The sequence below is a fragment of the Strongylocentrotus purpuratus genome, unplaced genomic scaffold (assembly GCF_000002235.5).
Source record: "Strongylocentrotus purpuratus isolate Spur 01 unplaced genomic scaffold, Spur_5.0 spur5_scaffold_15, whole genome shotgun sequence".
NCBI classification, from domain to species: domain Eukaryota; kingdom Metazoa; phylum Echinodermata; class Echinoidea; order Camarodonta; family Strongylocentrotidae; genus Strongylocentrotus; species Strongylocentrotus purpuratus.
Genome location: NW_022145600.1, coordinates 27,922,235 through 27,946,550, shown reverse-complemented (window position 1 = coordinate 27,946,550; position 24,316 = coordinate 27,922,235). Strand labels below are relative to the sequence as shown.

General features: G+C 38.4%; 1 protein-coding gene across 1 annotated transcript; it reads left to right on the top strand.

The window, feature by feature from the left end:
* The first annotated feature begins 2,021 nt into the window (after positions 1 to 2,021).
* On the top strand, positions 2,022 to 6,816 carry LOC115924207 (small integral membrane protein 19-like). Its single transcript, XM_030986105.1, has 3 exons — positions 2,022 to 2,150; positions 4,786 to 4,919; positions 6,184 to 6,816. Exons 1-3 carry the CDS (start codon positions 2,032 to 2,034, stop codon positions 6,246 to 6,248), a joined length of 318 nt encoding a protein of 105 aa, XP_030841965.1. The 5' UTR covers positions 2,022 to 2,031; the 3' UTR covers positions 6,249 to 6,816.
* The last annotated feature ends 17,500 nt before the right edge of the window (positions 6,817 to 24,316 follow it).

The window sequence follows — 24,316 nt, the reverse complement described above, 5'->3', positions numbered from 1 at the left end:
GTTGAGTTCTGGGAAGAGGTGAACAAATAATTTGTGAGCGTTAGCCTATCATTGTATAATGCAAGTCAGGAAGAACATCAGATAAAAAATGTTCCCTGAAAAGCATGGCTCGATCTTCAAATGCCTTAATGTTCTAAATATGGCATGTAACATCATAACAATCGAGACGGATTTTTATGCCACGTAGTCCCATGTAGTCCCATATACATTTTCTGTGTACAGTGCTTGCAACTGTATTAAGACTGGACCAAATTGCTTATCATTTTGATGATTCCAGAACCATGCACCAATAAACTTGATTGCTAGATGATCAACCTTTTCTGATCAATTCCACAACGTTTCTTTCACAATGCAATTAATTGCACGACCAGAACTCAACTTTATCCTTAAACATTTGTGTACATCTAGCATTAAAGTCACTACCTTATCTAAACAATGTTAACAAGTCCATTTGATGTTTTTCCGTATTCCATTTGCATGAATCATTTATACTTTCAGATACCTTAATTCCCATAATCATTTAGTAACAGCTTTCACAGTTTCAGCTGTTTATTTTTCCTCTAATTTCTTTAAAAAGTTGCACGCTTTCTTGTACATCACTGTGGACCTATATTCTTCCTATTGTCCTCCAGCCTCTTTAGCTTTAAAAAAATTTAAAACCAACTGAATCAGTTTGTAACAAGCAAATTGGAAAAGAACTTGTGGGCAAAATCCGCTAAAAACAAACTAAGCAGCTCCAGGGAGGAGCACTTCTCGAAAGTGCTCACTGGTTGAAAAAGCGAAATGATTCAATAATTTGTGCGGGATTTTGGATTTTAGATTTTCACTTTTAATTAGCGAGATGCCGAGATTATTGCTGAGATATTATCCTGAAGCTATGACCACCTGTTTACAATAGACCATGCACTACCAACATAGGAGTTGATATGTCAGTGCTGTAGCATCACCAGGAAAAGAAAGGTAATGTGGAGGTATTGTATGAAATAATGCAATTCTTTTGTGAGCATGTGCAAGTTACATACCACTGTCTCTAGTTAGCTCACTAATGATTGACTGATGATGTCACAAAATGAATGAGATTGGAACCTTATTTAGGGTGGGGCTTAGCAGGTCTGAGAAAGTTATTTAAAAACATATTTTAAAATGAGTTGTATGCAGCCCTGCACATTTGATCAACAGGAATCAACTAATATTTGGATGTCACCCGACCTTTAAACTGACTTATCAGAAAGAATGATGGCCTTCCGCATATTTAGGCCCACTTATGCTTGCCACTAAAGTTCCATCAATTTTGCTTTGCTGCTATGCTTTGAATAAGAGATGGCGCTAGACCTGCTCGAAAAACTGATGGATTGTTTTCCTTTTTATTTTGTCTCTTCAGAATACCCTACAATTCACAATGATAAAAGGTATGATAAGATTACTGAATATAGAAGCTTGTGTAGGTGCTATCTTATATACATATTTATGTATGGTGTGTATGTGATATAACAAATAATCTGCACGTACTGTTAAGAAACACTAACAAAGCCCATGAATGTTTTGCTTACGATATTATTTTACGATACTATCTTAAAAGATAGATAAATATAAAACGAAATAAATATATTTTTTAAAAAATCCAAAATTGAGAGATATAACACGTGCCGTAAAGTAATTTGGCGACAATAGTCAAATCACTGACTAATCGCCAATAACTCAAAACACAACAACAACAACAACTTGGCGACAATAGTCAAATCACTGACTAATCGCCAATAACTCAAAACACAACAACAACAACAACATTTAATTTGAAATAATTTTTTGTTTTTATTTTTTGTAGACTATGACTAATATTATATTAAAATGAGATTGGAAAAAGAAAGAAAAAATAATAATTTTACCAAGAGATGCGATGAAATTGGCAACAATAGGGTCTAGTCAAATTTGACTACCAAACGAACAACAACTCTAATTCAATAACAACAAAACATCAACGCGAAGAAAAGAAAACTTAGATCTAGATCTAGATCTAGGTTAATTCATAAAATGGCGCATGAAAATCACGGACTTCCTCCAGAGGAACACATTGATCATTGGAATGAAGCAACTAACATTTACATGGTTGTCATTGTTGTGTCGCTATGGTTCTTTTTCTACGTTCGCAAGTAAGTTTCTTTTTGGCTTAGCTCTAGCTTTGTAATTGTCCAGTTGCAGTTGTCGGTCATCGGGCCCATGCCATGGCCATGTCATGTCATGTCTCCCTGTCTGTGCTGTGCCTATGTGTGTGTGTGTACACCGTGTGAGTCAAATTAATTGCTAATTAGATCTATTTTAAAACTCATCTATGAACAGTAAATTATTATACATCTTATGAAAGAGTGTTTTATCCCAAATCATTTGGTATCTTATTTGTGGGGTATGAGTTCACGCTTGGATGAACAGGAGGCATTGTATTGTTTGCGAGAGTGCAAAAATCGACTTGCGCCAAAGACAGTGATGCCTAACAAGTTAGACCTAGGTCTAGACCTATATGTTGGGATTGGCGGAGTGAGAGAATGAATTGAAGGTATCAAATGAAGTGCATTGCATATGCTTTTTGCAGAAGCAAAGTAACACACGCACACGCACACACACACGCGCACAAATGTTCGTTGATATTCGATATTAATATGTGTGGCATGATTAATTTTGTTAGGGTATTTGGATCTGCAAAAACGATTTAATACCCAAATCCCAATTGTTTTATCTAAACATCACATTAGGAACTTTGGCGCAAGTCGATTTTTGCACTCTCGCAAACAATGCCTCCTGTTTATCCAAGCGTGAACACATACCACACAAACATGATACCAAACGATTTGGGATAAAATACTCTTTCATAAGATGTATAATAATTTACTGTTCATAAATAATTTTGAAAGTATTAAGCAATTTTCTAGGTGTAAACTTTTTTTTTGACTTGCACTGTATACGCAGTAGGCCGTACCGTATGCGCGCAGGAAAAACAGGAGGGTGGGGGGGGGGGGGTAAGTAGAGTCTATTAAGGTATTAAAGCCGAGTTTCTTCATTCCTGAATTGACTCGTTGCACAACTAATGGCCCTGTTACACCTTGACGATTCATCCATATGTGCGTGTAGAAAGTTTGTTTTTTTACGTGTAGGTCAAGTCTAGATCTAGACGTCTAGATATCGCATGTCTTTGCTATTGCATTTCAGCCGGAACTGACATCGCAAACTCTTGTATTACGGATAAGACTCTGAGCATGCTAAAGAGTTAGTCTCTTTAGTTCAGGCTGTCTCTTTCGTTTGTTATTCTGTAAACTGTTTGGACTTTAATTCATTTTAGCGGATTCATATCCGATGCATTTATTCTAGAAAATTAGTCCTAGGCTAATACACATTGGTTCCACTAACCAGATTAACTAGATGAATTTAAGATTTTTTTTACGGATTTTCTTCTTCGAAATTGAGCTCCGTATTGAAATTCTTGCAACCATATTTTGAACTGTTTCTGTGAATGGATGACGTCATCTTCCTTTATGCGCAGTAACACAGTTTAAAATATGGCTGCAATAAGGAACACTGTTTTTAATTTAAAGACGATTAGATCTAGCGATAATGAACATGTTCCGGTGGCTCTCCTACAATTCTCTCTCTCTCTCTCTCTTAAAAAAAACTTTGTTGTCGGTGCTTCCTGGCATGTGTTTTCTAAAAAACTCTTTAATTTGGTACTACTCCTCCCTCTCTTTCCAGACTGAAGTGCATAGATACATATGAATACTATAAGTTTCATTGATTTCTATTAGCCCACTAAAGAAAGAGATTGAGGAGCTGTTCTTGTTGGTTTTAGTCTTGACGGTGTATGTTGTTCGAAAGAAATTTGGCCCTTATGCTATGGTCACATTACCCAAAAGTAGACTGCTCGGCGAGTTTTTAACCAATTCTGCCCGGCGGCTGCCCAGCGGCTGCCCGGCCACCGAGCGGCGGCTGCCCAGGCACCGCTCGTTTTTAGGGCATCGCTCGGTCGCCGCTGAAGTTTTAGCGCGGAGTTAAAATTTGGGCGGCGCCTACTCACTTTTCACTCGCCGCCCAAAATACGCTCGGTGCCTGGGCGGTAGCCGCCCGGGCACCGACCTAATTCTCGCTACCCCAAATAGCGATTCTGCCGAGATCCGGGGAAAATCCTGAAAACGCGCATTGCATTATGGGATAGCTTTTCGACATTACAGCTTCCTGTGCAGGCGTTCGTGATCACAACCCTCTCTTTCACGGTAGAGTTTAACGGCCTTTTGTGCTAAAGTCACTAATTCTGCCCGAAGCTTTCCATTGCATATTATAATCTGTACAAATTACACTGATTGGCATCGATTTTAGCGTGCGTGAAAACTCTGCACAGCGAACACAGGCGCTAGCGCCAGCGGGATGGGACTCTATACCGGAAGTTGTAGTGACGACCCGAGAGAGTGAAAATTACCTCGTCTCGCGAATTTCGAGATTTTCGTACCTATTTAGGGTAGCGAGAATTGCTGGGCGATGCCTAAATTCCAGCAGCGACCGAGCAGGCTACTGATCGGTCGGTCGGTCGCTGCTCAGATTTGTGACCATAGCTTAAATGATAAATCAGATTTTTCCCCCCTTCCCATTATATGCATTATGTCGGGAAAGTGAGGAGGAGGGTCACTTACAATTGCGAGTATTTTTTTTAATTGAGCAACATAAAGAATAATTTATATCCATATTTAAAGCCATCATTTTTAAAGCTTCTTTTCCTCTGTCTTCTTTTCTTACTTGTGTTTTTAGGAACAAGGGAAGGATTGTGAGAATGCTAACTATGAAGAAGACAACAAGAGATCAGACAGATTTAATGAACAGCAGATATAAAGAAGAACTTCAGCAGGTCAGATTGAGACAACAACTAGAATCATACTACGTCTGTAAGTTCTAACAATCATGGTAATTTGTAACATACATGATCATGATTTTTAATGAAATGTAGAAGTTTCATAGTCTAGTGGTGATAAGAGTTGGCTAGAAATTTTCCCTCATGGGTTGGATCCCTTGCATGGCACTACTGTCCTTTGGCAAGACATGAGGACATTGACAAGATATACATGTAAATCTGCATGCCACTCCTTACTTTGGTGTTCAGTCATTAAATTTTGTGAGCACTAAAATCAGTAGAACAGCTAGAGCTAGGGTAATATTTGAGCACCTTGCATCCTGGATATGAGCCCTAAATGGAATATTTAATATTGTTATTGTTATTAGTGTATTATTATTACAATTATTATTTATATAATTATTATTAATATTACTACTATGATTAGCATTTTTATTCATCAGTAATAATATAGTATTAATGACTGCTTTGAGAGAAATAGTTGTTTTTATAGGCTCAAGGGAAGGTTAGAATTGTGCTATTGCCCGAGGCGTGCGGAGGGCAATAGCCCAATTGTAACCTTCCCGAGAGCGTATAAAAACAACTATTTCTCGAATATTAAAGCAGTCATTAATACTTTTATATGCCAAAAAAAAATAGTCTAAAAAATAAAAAAACTTTTGTCGAAGATGGGATTCGATCTCTTGCGTACAAAAGGTGTTGTAACTAAAATTACCGCCTCAGACCACTCGGCCATCGCGCTCTGTTACCATACTTAGCAGTTTTCTCTAATATATAAATTAAAATGGATTGAAAACGGCTTCGCGTGCTGGATGCTTCGTGGCTGCTCCATTAAACGGGCCCTTCTTTTACTTTTGCAATGCATATTGGCACGAACTTAGATCAAGATCTATCGGCAGATGTTGTTTTTTTGTTTTTGGAAGCTATTTTCGTCTTCATGTCAATAATGCAAGATAAAATTGTTGGTAAGATCGATCGAGATTCAATTGTATTGAAATTACTGACCAATTCTTTGCACACGTATGGTATCCTCGATCGCTCAGACCATTTTTGAACATGTAAACCTATGGGTATTTCACCAAGACTGAAGTATTTTCCCGGTAACCATGGTTACTGGGATTTTAGAACTATTTTTTGGAACTATTACATGGGTTTGGAATTTTACCGGGAATTTTACAGGAATAGTTAAAGTTTATGAATGCAATTTCGACCAATCAGATGGCTGGATTTCTTAAGTGAGGTATATAATACTTATTATTATTATTACTATTATTGTTATAATTGTCTTACATGTACAGCTCGAAAATGGGATCAAGGTAAACCTGTCAGCCAAGATCATCACGTCAACTTGAACGGCATGTGAGTGACACATGATTGACACGTGGAGGACCAAACAGTTCTGCTGGTGTCAGAACACTTTTGCATCTTGGAACCACATTATGGTGGAAGAGAATGATCTACATAATGGCCTGGTGCTGGTTTGGACCGTACGGTCGATGGAACGAATGACAGGTGTTTTGGCTTTTGTTAAACACCATGCTCCATCTCCAATGCTGATTCAGCTGCCTGCTATAGGTTATGTGTCAAAGAAAGTTCTGAGAGACAGGCATGTGTAGAATGAGAGACGTCTGGCTAGACTGGCTTCAATCCTTGATGTGCCAGGGTTTATCATTCGGAGCGGTAATATTTTGTGACTAGCCGAGTCTGCTGAGATGGTTTGAATGACTGAGAAATGCTCCTTGACCAGCCATACGCAGAGACATACCTGTAAGCTGCTTGATGCGCATGTAGTCTAATGTTCCAAAGGTTACCCATAAAAGTGCTTTAAATACAGACCAGGGGGGTGTTTCACAAAGAATAAGATTGACTTTAAGTTGGACTTAAATATAGCAGGACAATCATGCCACTGGTTGCTCTCACCATTCTGATCTTTAGATAATATTTTTTCCTTCAATAATGAATTATCAAAAAATGTAAATTCTGTAGATTTGTAAACATGATTTGTACGTCCATCGAGAAACCAATGCCAGTAAATGGTGAGAGTAAACGGTGGCATGAACGGCCTGCCATAGTAATGTCCAACTTAAAGTCGTTCTTGGTCTTTGTGAAACTACCTCCAGGGGTGGTGTTCTGAAAGCTATTAAAGTTACATGTAGGTATGTTGAATGTCATAACAAATTGACTCTCTCTGTTTTTTGCAATAAACAATGTACATGATGATGTACAATGTATGTGCAGAAATCAGGAGATGACGTGTTCTAATTTGGATTTATCAGGATATGTAATGTACATCTCTCAAACATAAAAGACAACACAGTTTTAAGAATACCATTCCTGATCAAATTTTTGTCATTACCTTCATAAAGAGAGAGAGAGAGAGAGAGAGGTGAAGATAGAGAAAGGAAGAGCGAGCGAGATAGAGAGAGAGAAAGAGAGAGAGAGGGATGAAAAGAGAGAGGAAGGGATAAGGAAAGATCTAACCTACTATACAGCTCGTACATTTTTGAAATATATCACATAGTAAATATTTTTAGAGGCAAAAACAAATTTCACTTTTGTCACTTTATTTCTAACGCTCATGTTGATAGAAGTACTGTGTTTTTGCAGTAATTTCCAAAACCAATCAAGCTAGATAGAAATAGGACAATTTCTTTTATTTTACAAGAAATGTCGTTTTGGAAAAATGTCAATGCTCCTGAAATATTTGTATGTGTGTTGTACATGTGTACATTTTAACTATCCTTCACACATGTACATGTACAGTGTATATCGAAATAAAGGTAATCATAATTCAGAGGGTTAATATTCCAAGCTAATTTAATTTGACACTTGTATATGTACATGTACAAATGAAAGAGGAACTCCTCAGCTTTTCATTGATACTTTACTTGCAGCACTAATGACACACATGACCAAATACGTAGTGGCCATGTTCAACGACAAAGAAATGGATCAGTTGTGACATCAGTGAAAGAATTCATCTCGGCCTTTCATCCATTTACTCAAACTTACAAAATATGGAATTCATGGTTCATACCTGTTTTCTTCATCAACAATGTATTCAGTCATGTGGTACATCGGTGATGCAAGTGAGCTATCGATGGAAAGCTGAGGAATTCCTCTCTATTGTTAAGGTTCATGTGAATTTTTAAACTAACAAAGCTTGGACTAGCAGCCCTCTAAATTTGGATTACCTTTATGTTGATACACTGACACTGAGAACAAGGAAAGTGGCATCCCGTTTGCCCATTCTTGGTCACTTCCTCAGCTCAAGTACTAAAAATTTACCCCAAAGTTAATGTATATTTTATCTGGAACCCCCCCCCCCCCCCCCCCCCCAAAGTAAATGCATTCCATATGTTATGGTATGGTCACATTGATGCCACATAGTAAAATAATTTGTTTGAATATTATGTATATTTTAGATATCATTACAAGAAAACCCACTCAAGATATTAAGGCCTTTTCGATTGTGTTCCATGTTCAGGAAAAAGGCCAACGTATTTGGTCACCAAATAGTGGAATTTTCATGTTAATGAATACCGAATATATTATTTTCCTTCACAATCAGTCAGATCCAAGCTATTGTAGGGCCATCTATTTCATTCATCATCAAGTTCTTCACAAAACTTTGATGTACAGTGTATAAAAGGTAAAGTATGAGACATTCTGCCCTCTGTCACTTGGTTCTTACTTCTTAGTAGATCCATAGAAAATTTAATGTACATGTATGTCATTTAATGTATGCACATATCTAAGATGTGCTTCGTACACTTAACAGCCAATGATGTAAGGACGTACCAATGTGCAATTTTAAAGCGATGTATTTTTACTTTTTGTTTTAATTGTTCAAAATTTAATTTATGAAGGAGTAGATTCATTTCATGCAGGGGTTACATATACAGGTGTATGTAAAAACACATTTGCAATTATTATACAAGGTACACGCATGTATGTATGGTGCAGGTATGATTAAACAAAATCTTTAGAGAAAATGATTTTCTTTGTACTGCAGAGCAATGTATTATAACACCTTTTGATTGATCGTAAAGTTAATATTGAGCGTACGTCTATGGCTCATCAAGTAATGATCAAACTTAAGATCAAACTCTCAAGTTTGATTAATACATGGGAGGGAACCTCACAAGATATGTAACATAGTTGCCAATTTGGTTTCATCGATTGCAACTTTAAAAAATTGGACTTCCTTATTTTTTATCGGATTTTTACTCAAACTTTCACTATTTTTTCTGCTTTTATTAAAACCAAATAAATATCAGGTTCGACCTCCCTTTAGATTTCATATTGGAATCATTTTATTTATGATAGGGACAGTAGATGTCTATCTTTGACCTTAAAGCGATACTGAACTGATGAACTTTCTGACCTTTCGTACTGTCAGTATTGCACAGTGGCATCTCATGGTCGACTTGCCAAAAGTGTGTAACCCAATACATAATTTCTGAATTACGGGACGATATTGCTACAGCTTTTGTGGTAGTGCTTCGAGTACAGTGTGGTTTTAAAGAGTCCAAACCTTTCTTATACACTTACATGTACGTGGCTTCATGATTTTGACAGATTAGACTAATGTAATAACAGATTAGACTAATGTAATTATACCATTATACTTGTATGTTTTTGCACATTGTGGATATACAGTATATTGTAAATGTATTCATTAAGACGTTTGTACAGCCTGAAGATATTATTTAAAACCTACATCATGCACATTTTGTACAAATACCTTAAATTCATTTATTATATAAATGTTAGCAATAAAGGAACAAACGAATCATTTAGACAAAAATTGATTTTGTGTTTACTTTTGTGAATGTGGGCACTTATTTGTTTATGATTTCAAGTCAATCATGAATCTTTCAACCATTATTCATCTCCTTTGCACACTTTATTCATCTCCTTTTCATCCTTATATAGAAAAAAATAATGCTGGTTTAAATAAAAGGTATACCCAGCTTTGGTATATTCCCATTTAAAGGTTATAACCTGTGCGACCTTAAATTATATATATAATTTTAAAGAGTAACAAATATTCTGTCTGATGGTCAATATTTATTTATCCTTTGCTGTCATGGATGATGGAGCAGCAACTTTAAAACAAAATCTGGTAAAAATCCTCTAGTACACAACTGCACCAAGTTTGGTCAGAAGCAATGAATTTGGAGGAATAGCCCAATTATATGTTGTTATTTCGGTCCGAAAACAATTGCTGACTTAATTGCATTGACTTTGTGCCCTTGAATAGAAATGTTAACAATATCAACTCAGACTCCAGAAACATCTGATTAACAAGCAAAATTTGTGATATTAACTGTGGTGTGACACAATTTGGGTTCTTTCGCATCCCTCGTTAAATGTTATCCATAATGATCCGTTTCATTAAGTAATTCCAAATGGACAAAGTGTACTAGGGATATTCTGTTTTTTCAAATGAAAGTCTACTGTCAATATCTTTGGTAATTATCATCATGTCTTTCTTCCTTCATTTACTAAATCTAACCTTTCATATGCTTTTCGAGGCAAATACCTTATGCATTTCACGGACCTTATGCATGTGGAATGGTATAGTGGACAAGTAAGCAGATCGAGAGATCCTAGATATCAAGAGACAAGAAGGTGACTTCTAAAAATTCACCTTCACCACTAGTCTATAGGCCCTTTTCGTCTTAAAGCCCTTCTGTACTTGTTTGGCCAGGAGAAGTTAGACCACCCAGGGTGGTCACTGACAGGTGACTAACTCATCAACTCAGCTCTCAATTAACATAAGAAAAAGAGGATCATGGGGGACCAATGGTCACCGATTAGGCAATGTTTTCTATGTAGAGGGAGCAAAGAGCTATAAGTAGTACAGTGGGGCTTTAAACAAGACGCCTTGGCGAGTTTTAACAACTCGCCTTCTCGCCTTTTCGTCTTAAACAAGTCGCATTCTCGCTGCACGTTTAAGCTTCCGTACCATACCACATTATATTGTGAAGGATTTCAAACTACTCTATCAGGCATATTGGCATTAATGTAATTCTGCCATCTACGTCAGAAAATATTATTTCCCCAAAAAAGTTGATTCAATTCAATTCAAATTCACATTTATTCGGCAAAAGATAAAAAAATAAAAATGAAATCATTACAAATGAAATCATTATAAATACCGGGATTGCTAAAATAAGTTAAAAACTTGTAAACAAGCAATCCCAAACATAAAAAACAAACATATACAATACAATACAATACGATGAAATTTGATACAATACAATTAAATACAATACAATAATAATAATGTTTTTTTAATTTTTTTTATTTATGTTTTTATTAAGAAATCAAATCATAACATATACAAACTTTCCCTAAAATACAAATGCTGTGCTACAAAAGAAATTAATGACAAATTAAGATATTTACAAACGATTGAGATGATCTGGGAAAAAAAGAAGAAGAAAAAAAAAGGCAGAGTAGACGTAATAGAACTAATCAGAATTATAACAATTACAAGTACAAAAGCAAGAACCTCGAGATAGCATTGCATCAGAAACAGAAAATTTTGTTGGGCCCAAAATGAAGAAAAAGGAGTAAAAATAAGCCATCGACAGGTACAATGGAAACTCCAGACCACCAACAGGTTGGATGAGCAAAGTCGAGGAATGAGACAATCCGCTCTACCCCCCCTCACACACACACCCTCAACACTCTCATACTAACACTCAAACACACAACCGCCCCTCCCCCCATCCTCCCCCCCCCCCCCCCCCCCCCCCAACACACACAATCCACACGCAACAGGCGGGTAAGACAGATCGCCTCACACCCCGACCCCGCCCACTCCAGACACCCAGTCGGCGAATTGTGCAGACAGAGCGTGGGGAAATCAACTGAAGTGATAAAAATACAACGCATTCCTGTTTCCTGAATAGGCAATAAGGAAACACGCGTAAATTGACCCAATTCCAATCGAGGTTATCGCTCATGTTACACAGTGGCAATGTGATTTGTAAACAAAAATTATATGCACACAAGTAATGTAAAATTATTTGACTATGGGAAATAACTAACAGCAATGTAAAAGGGGGGGGGGGGAAGAGGTTGGAGTAACAATAAATACTTGTATCTCTGTAAAGGGCACAGGAATATGTACAGAAGTAGACATGGGAGTACAAAAGACAAAATATTACATAACAAGATCACTGACAATAATAATAATGTTACATACACTGTTGGTCATAATGGTGGAATAATTTTTTTACCCCAATTTATAGGATGATTTTGACAATGATTTATTCCTAATAGATCTAGATAATAGTATCCATTCTCAGATTTTATTGAATAATAATTTGCGAGTGTCTATTTTGCGTGACTGCTAAAGCATGTATGTGCTACTATGCTAATCAACTAGGGGACCTACGTCCTTAAGTCATAACCGACAGTAATGAGGAGTAATGCCTTACAAAAGGGCGCTAATATAGCTGATAGACACGGTTCTTATTCTGGGGCCTCACAGTTACGAGGCCATATTACTTAGCCACTGAATCATGACTGTACACAGCGGGGGCTAGGGTACGTCGCCGCCCCTACAAATACAAAAAAACAAAGAAAATGCAAAAAATTATCAATAATTTTTTGCATTTTCCCCCGGTCCCCAACATAAAAAATTCCTCTGTAGGGCAACGCATTATGGGTCAAGGCATGCCCACATAGAGGATTTTTTTTTAAATCTTAGGGGTCGGGGCAAAATGCAATGAATTATTGAAAATGTATTACATTTTCTTAGTTTTTTTGTATTTGTGGGGGCGGCGACGTACCCTAGCCCCCGCTGCGTACAGTCATGATTCAGTGCCGGGCTAAGCAATGGCCTCGTTACTGTGAGCCCCCAAGATCAAAACCGTGTCGATATGCTTTATTAGTGCCCTTTTATGAAGCATTAATCCTCATTACTGTCAGTTATGACTTAAGGACGTAGGTCCCCTAGTTGATTAGCATAGTAGCATACACATGCTTTAGCAGTCACGCAAAACAAACATTCACAAATTATTATTCAGTAAAATCTGAGAATGTATACTATTATCTAGATCTAGTAGAAATAAATCATTGTTAAAATCTTTCCATAAATCGGGGTAAACAACATTATTCCACCATTATGACCAACAATCTACTACCAAAATATATTAATCAATTATGTATTTCAATAAATCATTGGGTGGCAAGTATTGTTCTTTTCAGATTAAGTTTAAACGCGTTGTGGTTCTTAACACCCTTTAAATGACTTAACATGGGGTTCATTTGTGAGGACCTTGATATCTAATTGATTTATTTTGCAAAAATGAGTTAGTGAATTTCGGTAGATGGAAGTCATTCTTTTTTCTTGTTTTAAAAGAGTGGACATCTGAGTTCAAATGAAAACTGTCATAAAACGTTACTGGTAAAAAATCATTTTTGAGTTTATACATAAATAATGAAGTCCCTTGAGAAAGAATATCTGGAAGTTTTAGTAAATTTAAGGATTTAAACAATGAAGTGTGCGCCCTGAAGGAAGCGTTGCAGCACAACCGAACAGCCCGCTTTTGAAGTATGATAAGGGGCTATAATAATTTATCAAACGTTCTCGCCCACACTAAATTACAATACGTTAGGTAGGGATATACGAGGGTATAGTATTAAAAAAAGCATGGTAGAGGATGGTAGAAAACTTCTGAGCTTACTCATAACACCGACTTGAGACCGAATCTTCTTGGAAATTAACTCAATGTGTTTTCCCCATATGAGTTTGTTGTCAATGGCAACTCCTAAACAAATTGGGGGGCGGCGGGGAGGGTTATGGAGTACACATTTTTTTCTTCAAAAAAAAGATTGAGGGGGGGGGGGTTGACCCCTAAAACACCCCACTGCGTACGCGCCTGGGACTACCCTTGTACAGGCATTGCTTTTTAGTGGGCCCCTCTGTTTCCAACATGTATTTCTTACATTTGTTTTAAATGCTTATAATTAATTTGTAATGTTTTGTTGGAAACATAAATAAATCGAAATTGATATATCTATCCAGTCGAGATAGATATAATAATTTACCAAATATATCAATTAGTAGGCGGTATCATCATGTATTAGTCAAAACATATTCTTTCACATGATTGGTAATAAAAGCTTCCATTTCATTTTTTTGAAATGGAGCCGTTTCCAAAACTGGTCTTTACCTTTAAGAATATGGTGCGAGAAAAAAAAAGTTACATTATTTGAGTCATAACACATGCTCAATTTGCACAGCTGACATGCATGAACCTGTTGTCTCCGCTTGCTGTGCTTGGCCTGAAGAAGCCTGCAATATCTATTTCAAAAAGGGGAATTCCCTTGCTCTGTATGACACGTTGACATCCTGACCACAAAGGCCTTAAGGAATATATGTCGCAATTGAATACTATATCGTGTTTATAAAAGAAAAGGTCACTCATATATATTCACAAAGCGATTTGCTTATGTATCGCCATGGGTAATAATTTTGACAATAATTCGTCAGCTGTCTGCAAGAAGACTACCGTAAGAGGTCAGCCAACGATTTTATCAGATGAAGCAGGAACTGAGCAAAAGGAAATAATATGGTTCTGGAAATGCATTGCGCAATATTTACATAAAAAGAAAATGGGTTATTTGATAATACACGCATTACTAAATGGGGTATCTCAATGAGCACCCCTTATGCTTGGGGATATCAGGGCATGTGAGTTAAAGTCTCACCTCCCTGGGGATATCTCACTGAGCGGCGAATGCTTGCGAACGTACGTAGCGAATTTAGGGTTTCGCAAGGGTTCGTAAAAGGTTGCAATTAGCTCGCAAACAGTTTTCATTGCGCAAACAGTCTTTCTTGTCGCAAAAAATGTTCAATGGGTTATTTGATTATAAACGCATTCGTTGAATGCTTACGAACGCTGCGAATTTGGATTCACCAACTTTTCTGTCAAATGTTGGTGAAAGTTAAAGGCCCTATCTCACTGAGCGGCGAATGCTTCGTAAAAAATTGCAAAAGGTTGCAAGAAAGTTCGCAAACAGTTTTTCTTTGCGAAATTATTTTTTCCGCAGTTGCAGGCGTTTGCAAAACAGTCGTAAGCGTTTACAAAACAGTCGCAAGCCTTTGCAACTGGTTGTAAGACGGTGTCGCTCTTTGTTATCGCCAGCTCTCTTTGTTTCGCAAAAACTAGCGACAACAGTACCATATAATGGTTCCTTTATAAAATCGACCCATTGAGTACAAGGAGTTAGCAAAAGGTCTCAAACGTACGCAAATAGTGGCAAAGGATATTCAAATGGTTGCTATAATCTTCGCAAAAACTGTCGCTAACATTTGCTTACAGTCGCTAATAGTCGCCAACTGCCTTTCGCAAACACTTTCGGAAACTATTCGCTCAAATGTTGCTAACTGCCCGGCCCCCCCCCCCCCCCCCACTCAGTGTTTTTAGGGTACGCATATGCGTGTTCCCTCCTTTTGAAAACACCCCCTAAGTCCCGTGTGTAAAGTCAATTTTGTGTATGTACGAGCCGGACTTTGGTGCGTGAAAAGTACCCCTTTACCGGACATTTTGGTAACACGCTTGCGGTCATTCCGACCCCGGAGTGGGGGGGGGGGGCGGGGGGCGGGGCTAATTGTCGCTAAACGTCACTAAAAGTTGCTGATTTTCGCCAACATTCGTCAGAAAAGTGGCGAATCCAAATTAGCAACTTTCGCAAGCATTCGCCGCTCAGTGAACCTTAAGGTTCGCCTTTGCGATATATAGCGACTTTTAGTGATGTTCAGCGTCAATTGGCAACATTTGAGCGAATGTTTGCGATAGTGTTTGCGAAAGACAGTTGGCGACTATTAGTGATTGTAAGCAAATGTTAGCGACAGTTTGGGGAAGATTAGCAACTATTTGCCGATCCTTTGCCACTATTTGTGAATGTTTGGGACCTTTTGCTATTAACTTCTGGTTCTATTTTATATAGGAATTAGGAACCATATAGTAACGTGGTCGCTAGCAGTGGCGAATCGAAAAGAACTTCAACGACACCGTCTTACAACCGTTTGCAAAGGCTTACAACTGTTTTGGAAACGTTCACGTTTACCTTTGCGGAAAAATAATTTCGCAGAGAAATTTTGAACATGTTTAAAATTTCTTTGCAACAAGAAAAATTGTTTGCGACAAAGAAAACTGTTTGCGAACTTTCTGGCAACCTTTTATGAACCTTTTGCAACCTTTCATGAACCCTGGCGATCGAAGCCCCAATAGCGCTACGTGCGCAAGCATTCGCCGCCTAGCGAGATACACCCTTTAAAATTAAATATTGAGGAGAATTATTGCACTTTAAAAGTGGCTGTCTTTCTTGGCTATCATGCACGTTTTCCATCACGCGATGGATCAATATCATGTTGACACGTCATCATGACACTCTTAATGAAGAATAGTCAGTTAAGAAAGAAAAAAAGAGATAATTATGAAGATCATATAGATGAGTTTCTGAATTATCATGAAATCGGAAAAAAAATGTTTTCTCAGTGACGGTTTCTTATAGAAGGTTGAGTTGGAAAAAAGTTGTTAGCTAACCCGTTCTTTTGACATGTTTTTTTTAGATATTATATTAGAAATGTCTGCTATAAAAAAGAATGTTCTTTAAATGCCCTCATACGAAATATGGCAAGAATTAGGTAAACCGTTTGGACCCCACTTTAATGACACTTGTGTGTGTATATATTACTATACAACTGCTGTCTGCAGGCGCACCGGAAGCAGTTTGGGATGGGGGGGGGGGGGGGCAAACATTCCAGGGGGCTCACTTTCCAGGGGCAGTGACGTAATGAGAAAAAAAGTTCGGAATATTATCGATCAGGTAGAGCGTAAATTGGCGTGGGGTCCAGGGCATGAGCCTCGGGATGAGCCCCCGGAAGCTCAGGGGTTTTAGGTATTTATTTAGGTTAGATGAGCTTCCAGGGGCCCTCTATAAGGGAATTGACGTGTTCCAAGGAGGGGGGAGAGCCCCCAGAAGCTCAGAGGTTTTAATATTTAACTACGGTCAGATGAGCATCCAGGGGCCGTCTTAGGGCCCTTGGTGTGGTCCAGGGGGCAAAGCCCCGGAAGCTCAGGGGTTTGAGGCATTTAATAACGGTCAGATGAGCATCCAGGGGCCCGCCTTAGGGCCCTTGGTGGGGCTCCAGGGGGCAGAGCTTCCGGAAGCTCAGGGGTTTTAGGTATTTAATTACGGTCAGATGAGCATCCAGGGGCCCGCCTTAGGGCCCTTGGTGGGGTCCAGGGGACAGAGCCCCCGGAAGCTCAGGGGTTTTAGGTATTTAATTACGGTCAGATGAGCATCCAGGGGCCCGCCTTAGGTCCGTTGGTGGGGTCCGTGGGTGGAGCCCCCGTAAGCTCTGGGGTTTTAAGCATTTAATTACGGTCAGATGAGCATTTTTTATACCTTATTTGTGACTTTGGCAGGTCACTTATTTTTTCTCCGTCTTTCTTTCTTTTTCTCTTTAACATACTTTTTAAAAAAGGAGGGGGGGGGGGAGGGGCTTGAGCCCAGCCACTTTGTAGACCATGACATAAAGGCTTCTAAATAAGCGTATTTTGCCTGACTGTAATTAATGTGGTAATTTGTTATTTTCCAACAAACGCATAAAAAGGTATGACTTTCTTTGAATGGAATTGTATATGTGATTTAATTCAGGTTTTATTATTGTTACGTTCTTTTGGATTAAAAATACAAACCATGTTTACTCCTTTACTGTTTTATTTTTTATTTTTTTGGAGGGGAGGGGGGCGTTTAGGGGGGGGGGACAAAAATGCGTTTTGCCCCCCCCCCCCCCTACCCCCCCCCCCCCCCCCACCTCCGGCGCATATGGCTGTCTGCACCTGCACTTGCACTGCACCCACTTGATCACTCAGTTTTCCCGAGAGAGTTATGTCGCCAATTCCTTTTTTATGAGACCGCCATCCATCTCCAGCCTAACCGCTCACGATGGTTGTCTCCTGCGGTCTAAATTGCCCCTCTAATGTATTGAAAAACATTTACTATATATTTCTTATCTTATTTGTATGCTTCGTACATGTTTAAAGTATGATATAATTGTACATGATTTTCTATTTAATTACTTTTATATCATTTCATTGATTGTATTTGAACGCAGAAACAAAACCAATCAAACAAACAAACAAACTAAAATAACTTCTATCATGAAAGACCCATCACATCCTGCGTGTACCAATTACCCGTAGAGCCAGATACATAAATTCTTTTATTCCAAATTCCATGCACATCTATACTGCACAAGTAACACGAAGTTCTCAGCTTTAAGCGAAATAATAGCGATAATAGCGAATATAATTATTTGTTAACATTTCTCTACCCACCCAGTAAAATAAATTTGTAGGGACTGGGTTGGAAAGATTTCCACCTTATCACCTCTGTGGGTCTAAAACATCCGTTGCTCTGCTACTGATTTTTTTCTACATTACTATGGCGATGTATTTTCTGCCATGCATTATAATCTGATTGGAAATTATGCCATCTCTCCTTCTCTATTTTCCCCCTTTCCCTTTGGACCCTGACCAACTCTCCCTATATTTCTCTCTTCTATCAGTCCTTCGAGCTTGAGCTCTCTTTTCCTTTCTCTTTCTGCTCGTATTTCGATTGTGATGCTGCTCCTATTCTACTTCCATTTCACATTTATATTCATACCTGAATTTATTCATGATGTGATTCAGAATTGTATTTAAAATTCTTGCTATGTATAAGTCATATAACTGTCTTGTCATGTTTTGTGCTGGAAGCCGGAGGACCATACCTGCTCATAAACTTTTTCTAATAGAGTCTTGACGCCCTTCTGGCTTTCAGCACACGACACCATGTTTTGGTGTTATGTTTTATGTATTACATGTTACACCAATGGAAACGAATTTCTGTCTTATGGACAATAAAATCTTGAATCTTGAATCTTAAATGTTATTTAGTTTTTATATTTTAAAAGGCTTACAGAGTACACGAATTCCTTAAATCAACCTCTCCCAGCTGTTCCAGACAATTCCATTCTGAGGTGATTGCACGACCCGAATGATCGCTGGCGTACTGATGAGGGTGCCCCTTGGCATTACCAGGAACCCTGAAGTGGACCCCTGGATGTTCATCTAGCCGTAATTTAATGCCTAAAACCCCTGAGCTTTTGGTCCTTGTCTGAATTTCAAATATGTTCTTTGTCTATTCCCTTTTCTTCCTACGTCCTCTCCCTTTACACTCCTCTCTTTTTTGGCCGGCGTTTATTGGGGACCACCCCACCGCCCCCTGGCTACGCGCCTGCTGTCAGATGAACATATGTTGATACCTTGTCCGCCCCGGAAGCTCAGGGGTTTAAGGTTCTAATTTACGGTCAGATTAGCATTCAGGGGTCCGCCTTAGCGCCCTAGACGGGGTCCAGGGGGCAGAGCCCGGAAGTTCAGGAGTTTAGGCATTTAATTACGGTCAGATGCGCATTATTTTGATACCTAATTGTTACAATGGCAGGTCACTAATTGGCTTGGGGTTCAGGGGGCGGAGCCCCGGAATCTCAAGGGTTTTAGGCACTCAATTACGGTCAGATGAGTATCGATGGGCCCGCCTAAGGGCTCTTGGTTGGGTCCAGGGGGCAGAGCCCCCAGAAGCTCAGGGGTTTTAGGCATTTAATTACGGTCAGATGAGCATTTTTGATACCTTATTATTTGTGACACTAGCAGGACACTATTTGGCATGGGGTCCAGGGGGCAGAGCCCCCAGAAATCAGGGGTTTTAGGCATTAAATTACCGTCATATGAGCATCTAAGGGCCCGCCTTAGGGCCCTAGGTGGAATCCAGGGGGCAGAGCCCTTAGGATTTTAGGCATTCATTTTAATCATGGTCAGATGAGCATAATTTGATACCCCATTATAATGTGACACTGGCAGTTAACTGTTTTTTCTTTCTCGCTCTCTTTCTTTCTATTTCTCTTTAATATACTTTTTCAAAGAAAGTGTGGGGCAGGGGCTCGAGGATCCCGATCCCCGCCGTTCCGCGGGCCCTGATATGTAGGCATCTCAAGAAGCATTTTCTTGCCTGGCTGTAAATTTAGGAATTTGTCGTTTTCCAACAAACGCATGAAGTGAGGAAAATTATCTCATTTCAGCATTATTTGTTATCCACCGTTATGGAATTATAAATAAACCACGTTTGAATTCTATTTCTTCAACCCCCCCCCCCTCCCTATCAGTATGCCAGTGCCCCCCCCCCCTCCGATCTACACCTTGTTGGCGGGAAAATTGCAACGGATATCCCCTACCTTTCTTCATTCTCTTTTTTTCCTTTTCCCTTTCTCTCCTCTTTCACTTTCCCTTCCCTTACTTATCTCTCTTTTAGGTTTGCTGTGGGGGGGGGGGGGGGGGGAGGTGCATATTCATTTTGCTCCCCAACCAGCTACACACATTGTTGGCGGGATAAACCGCAACTGACCTCCGCTTCTTTTCTCCCTTTTCTTTTTTTTCTTCCTCTTTTTGTTCCCTTTTAGCGTTCCTCTTTTCCTTTTCCTTCCTTCTCTCTTTTTTTAGCGGGAACGGGGGGGGGGGGGGGGGAGGCTAGGGTCTTTTGCCCCCCCTCGATCCACAACTTGTTGGCGGGAAAATTGCAACTGATATCCCCCTTCTTTTCTTTTCTTCTTCCTATTTTGTCCTTCCCTTTATCTCCTCTTTATATTTTTCCTTTCCCTTTCCTTCCTTTTCTTTTATTTTTTGATTGGGGGGGGGGGGAACAAGTCCTCCCCCCGATCTCCTTCTTCCCTCTTTTCTTTTCTTCTTCCTCTTCTTTTTTCCCCTTTCTCTCCTCTTTCCCTTCTTTTCCTTCTCTCTCTCTCCTTTTTTTTTTTTTTTTTTTTTTTTGCGGGGGGGGGGGGGCCCAAGGCACGCTCGCCCCCCCCCCCTGGATCCGCGCCTGTCCCAATGAGTTAAAGGAAAACTCACCCAAAGAAATAAATTCAGTTATTCTGAGAGATTTATTATATTCTTGCCCATTAATCTAATTAATAAAGATTCCACACCAAAGAGTATGAGAGGTATATTTAAGCAAGATATTGATTTTTAATATACTATATTTTAAGCACATGGGCATCGCCATCCGAACATGATTTCTGTGGCCAACACAATAGGACATGTTAATCGCCCTTGACTTGATTTCTTGAAGGCCTGTAAAAAACCATATTCTTGAATTTCTTGAATTTCTCAAGACTATAATTATGTAGTACAATACCAAAATTTGTTGGGTATAGCATTTACAGCACAACAACGAGGCAGCTGTTCCGGCGCTTCCACCTACTTCCCTACTCCAGGGACCTTTTCCTAGTACGTTTCTCCAGGAACTGTAAGAACTTTCAACATCAATCTTTATTACGCTGCTGAGAACAATACCCTGGCCAAGGACAATTTTGTCCAATTAATGATGTATAGATAGTTTTTTCTCTCTTTCTTTTCACCATTTTCAACAATGATGTCAATACTTAATTCGTATACCTTTAACATTGGCAGCATGTACGGATGTGAGGTTCCGTGTCCTCATTCCACACGTGTTGCGATAACAGGAAAGCACACGCGGTGACGTATCTTGAGAGCTCCTCTCCGATTTTCATAGTTATTGATGACGGAATAGAAATGTTACAGACAGGAGTTGTAATAAAAACATATTTGCAATGATTATATTTAGGGTGTATGCATCGCTGAACATTTTCTTAAGAGAAACTAAACTGTTGGCCATAAAGGTGGAATAATTATTTTTACCTCAATTTTATGGAATGATTTTGACAATGATATCTAAATAATAGTATACATTCTCAGATTCTATTAAATAATAATTTGCGAGTGTTTGTTTTGCGTGACTGCTAAAGCATGTGTGTGCTACTATGCTGATCGACTAGGGGACCTACGCCCTTAAGTCATAACTGACAGTAATGAGGATTAATGCCTCACACAAGGGCACTAATATAGCTAATCGACACGGTTTTGATCCTGGTGGCTCACAGTAACGAGACCATTGCTTAGCCACCGAATCAATACTCTACGCAACGGGGGCTAGGGTACGTCGCCGCCCCCACATATATAAAAAAAAAAAAAAAAAAAATGCAATAAATTATCAATAATTCATTGCATTTCCCCCGGTCCCCAACAGGAAAAACTCCATTGTAGGGCAATGCATCATGGTTAAAGGCATGCCCACAAAGAGGATTTTTTTTAATGTTAGGGTTCGGGGCAAAATGCAATGAATTATTTATAATTTATTGCTCTTTTCCCAACAGTTTTGTTCAATGCAAGAGGTCTACGAGCTCAGGGACAAGGTCAATTTTGTTTTCTTTCCCGGAAATGGGACTTGTTTACCTACACGTGCTTCAGTTTTGTTCTTCTCATATCACGAGGTAGGTCTTTGGTCGAGTCCGCGAAATCATGGAAATTTCTCAAACGTCCCATCCGTGATAATAATAATGATAATGATAATGAAATAATGACGACACTTTAATTGGGATTAGTGTATTTGACATGAGATGAATTTGGTTGAGAGCATAACATGTGTCCGAACACAACCAACAACCGCTTTACTATGTTTTATTTGACATCGGAGCCCCGTCTTACAAAGACTTCATGTCAATCGCAACTATGTACATAATTAGGAGACTGACACTTGCGATTGATTTGGATCAATCGCAACTCTTTGTAATACGGGGCCCTAAGCAACATATATATTTTCGAATTCCCCGATCGCTTTTTAAAAGTTCGCATTACCCTTTAATGTTTATAAAGTGCTGTCTAATCGACACAGGGGATTTCCGTTGGAATGAATCCTTTAGTAGTCTAGTTTAAGTAAAATAATACCATAAACATCCTATTTCCTTTAAATGTAACACATATCGTACATGTAGGCCTTTGAACTTTCAAATTAAACAGATTTACAATAAACACTCTAATATACATTCTTTGTGTTCTGATACTCATTTATTAAAAAGTAGAAAAATATTCAATTTTGTCACAATAGCAGGAAATGATATACATCATTTATCTCGCATTGGGAACACAGATTCATATGAATAACATTCATGTAGTACATAATTACGAAGGCAGGAATTATCATCATGGGATATACGCACTGAATACATTGACTACATACAAAAATACCCTTTGGCCAATAAGTCAAGCACACAGTGATAACGTAAATGTATACTCTGTTGAGATCAGTTTTCAATTGACTTATTTGAATTTAAATTTGAAGTTCACCATACACCTTCTAAGAAAGTTTATTTTAAATTATTATTTAGATCCCCCGAGTTTGGTGTTTCTTCATTGTCCATTTTCTAGTATTTCGGATCAAGAACTCAATGTTTTGAAAAACCCGCTAATTCTTTTTCAATTATTACCTGAGTGCATTTATGTAAGTTAAATACTAAGTTTTGAAGATTATTTCATCCGTTGCATTTTTATGAAATTTATTTTATTATACTTGTAACCAAGAATTTTGAGAAATGCGCAACACAAGACGCACATTAAATTTTGTAACATTAAATATGACGAAGAAAGATAAGTAACTTTTCACTGACTAACTGGAGGAGCTAAGTCCAATAAAGTATACAGATGAGCTCGTTTTATGCTTTCAGCCTATCGATGCTATTTGAACGTTGTTGTACTCAATATATTATATTTTTTTAATCCGAGAAGCTGGAATTACTGATCAAATATAAGGTCACGAGACTAAATACCTGTCCTAGGTATGACGATATTGACTTCCAAAGCATATAAATTAGTCAGCATCGCATAGTTGGTAGAGTAATTCATTCCAACAACTTGCATACTATACTTGCAGTATATGAATACTATGATTGTAACGACGAAATATCTATATTAAATGGATCAAACTCTGTGTTTGAAATGAAAACATAAAGCAGAATGTGCAAAAAGCTACATTGTACCCAGTATTTAATTCTCCCTTCCCGTCATGACAATGAAGTAAAAAGGCAAGAGTAAGGCAGCATTAATAATTTCAGCAAGGTTTTCAATTGACATGACCAAAGTAGGCATAAAACACGATACAGATTAAATAAATCACCAATCATAGAACACGCATTTTAAATGATCCAACACAGATATTTGACTGAACTAAGATTTACAAAAAAAGAAGAAGAAAATTGATGACTTGTACATGTAAACATTTCTTAAAGATCGGTCTACATACTAAAAACTGAGGGTAAAAATTAAAAAAAAAACAGTTTGAATGTACAATCAGTTTCAGGCGTAATTAATACAAAATAAGAAAAGTGCTGCAGTTTTATATGGAAATGTCTAAGATCATTTACATACTAAAAACTCGGGTTAAAAGAAAACACAGGGCGTTTCCAATCACTTGCGGTTGACTCTAACTGTACGAAACAAGATA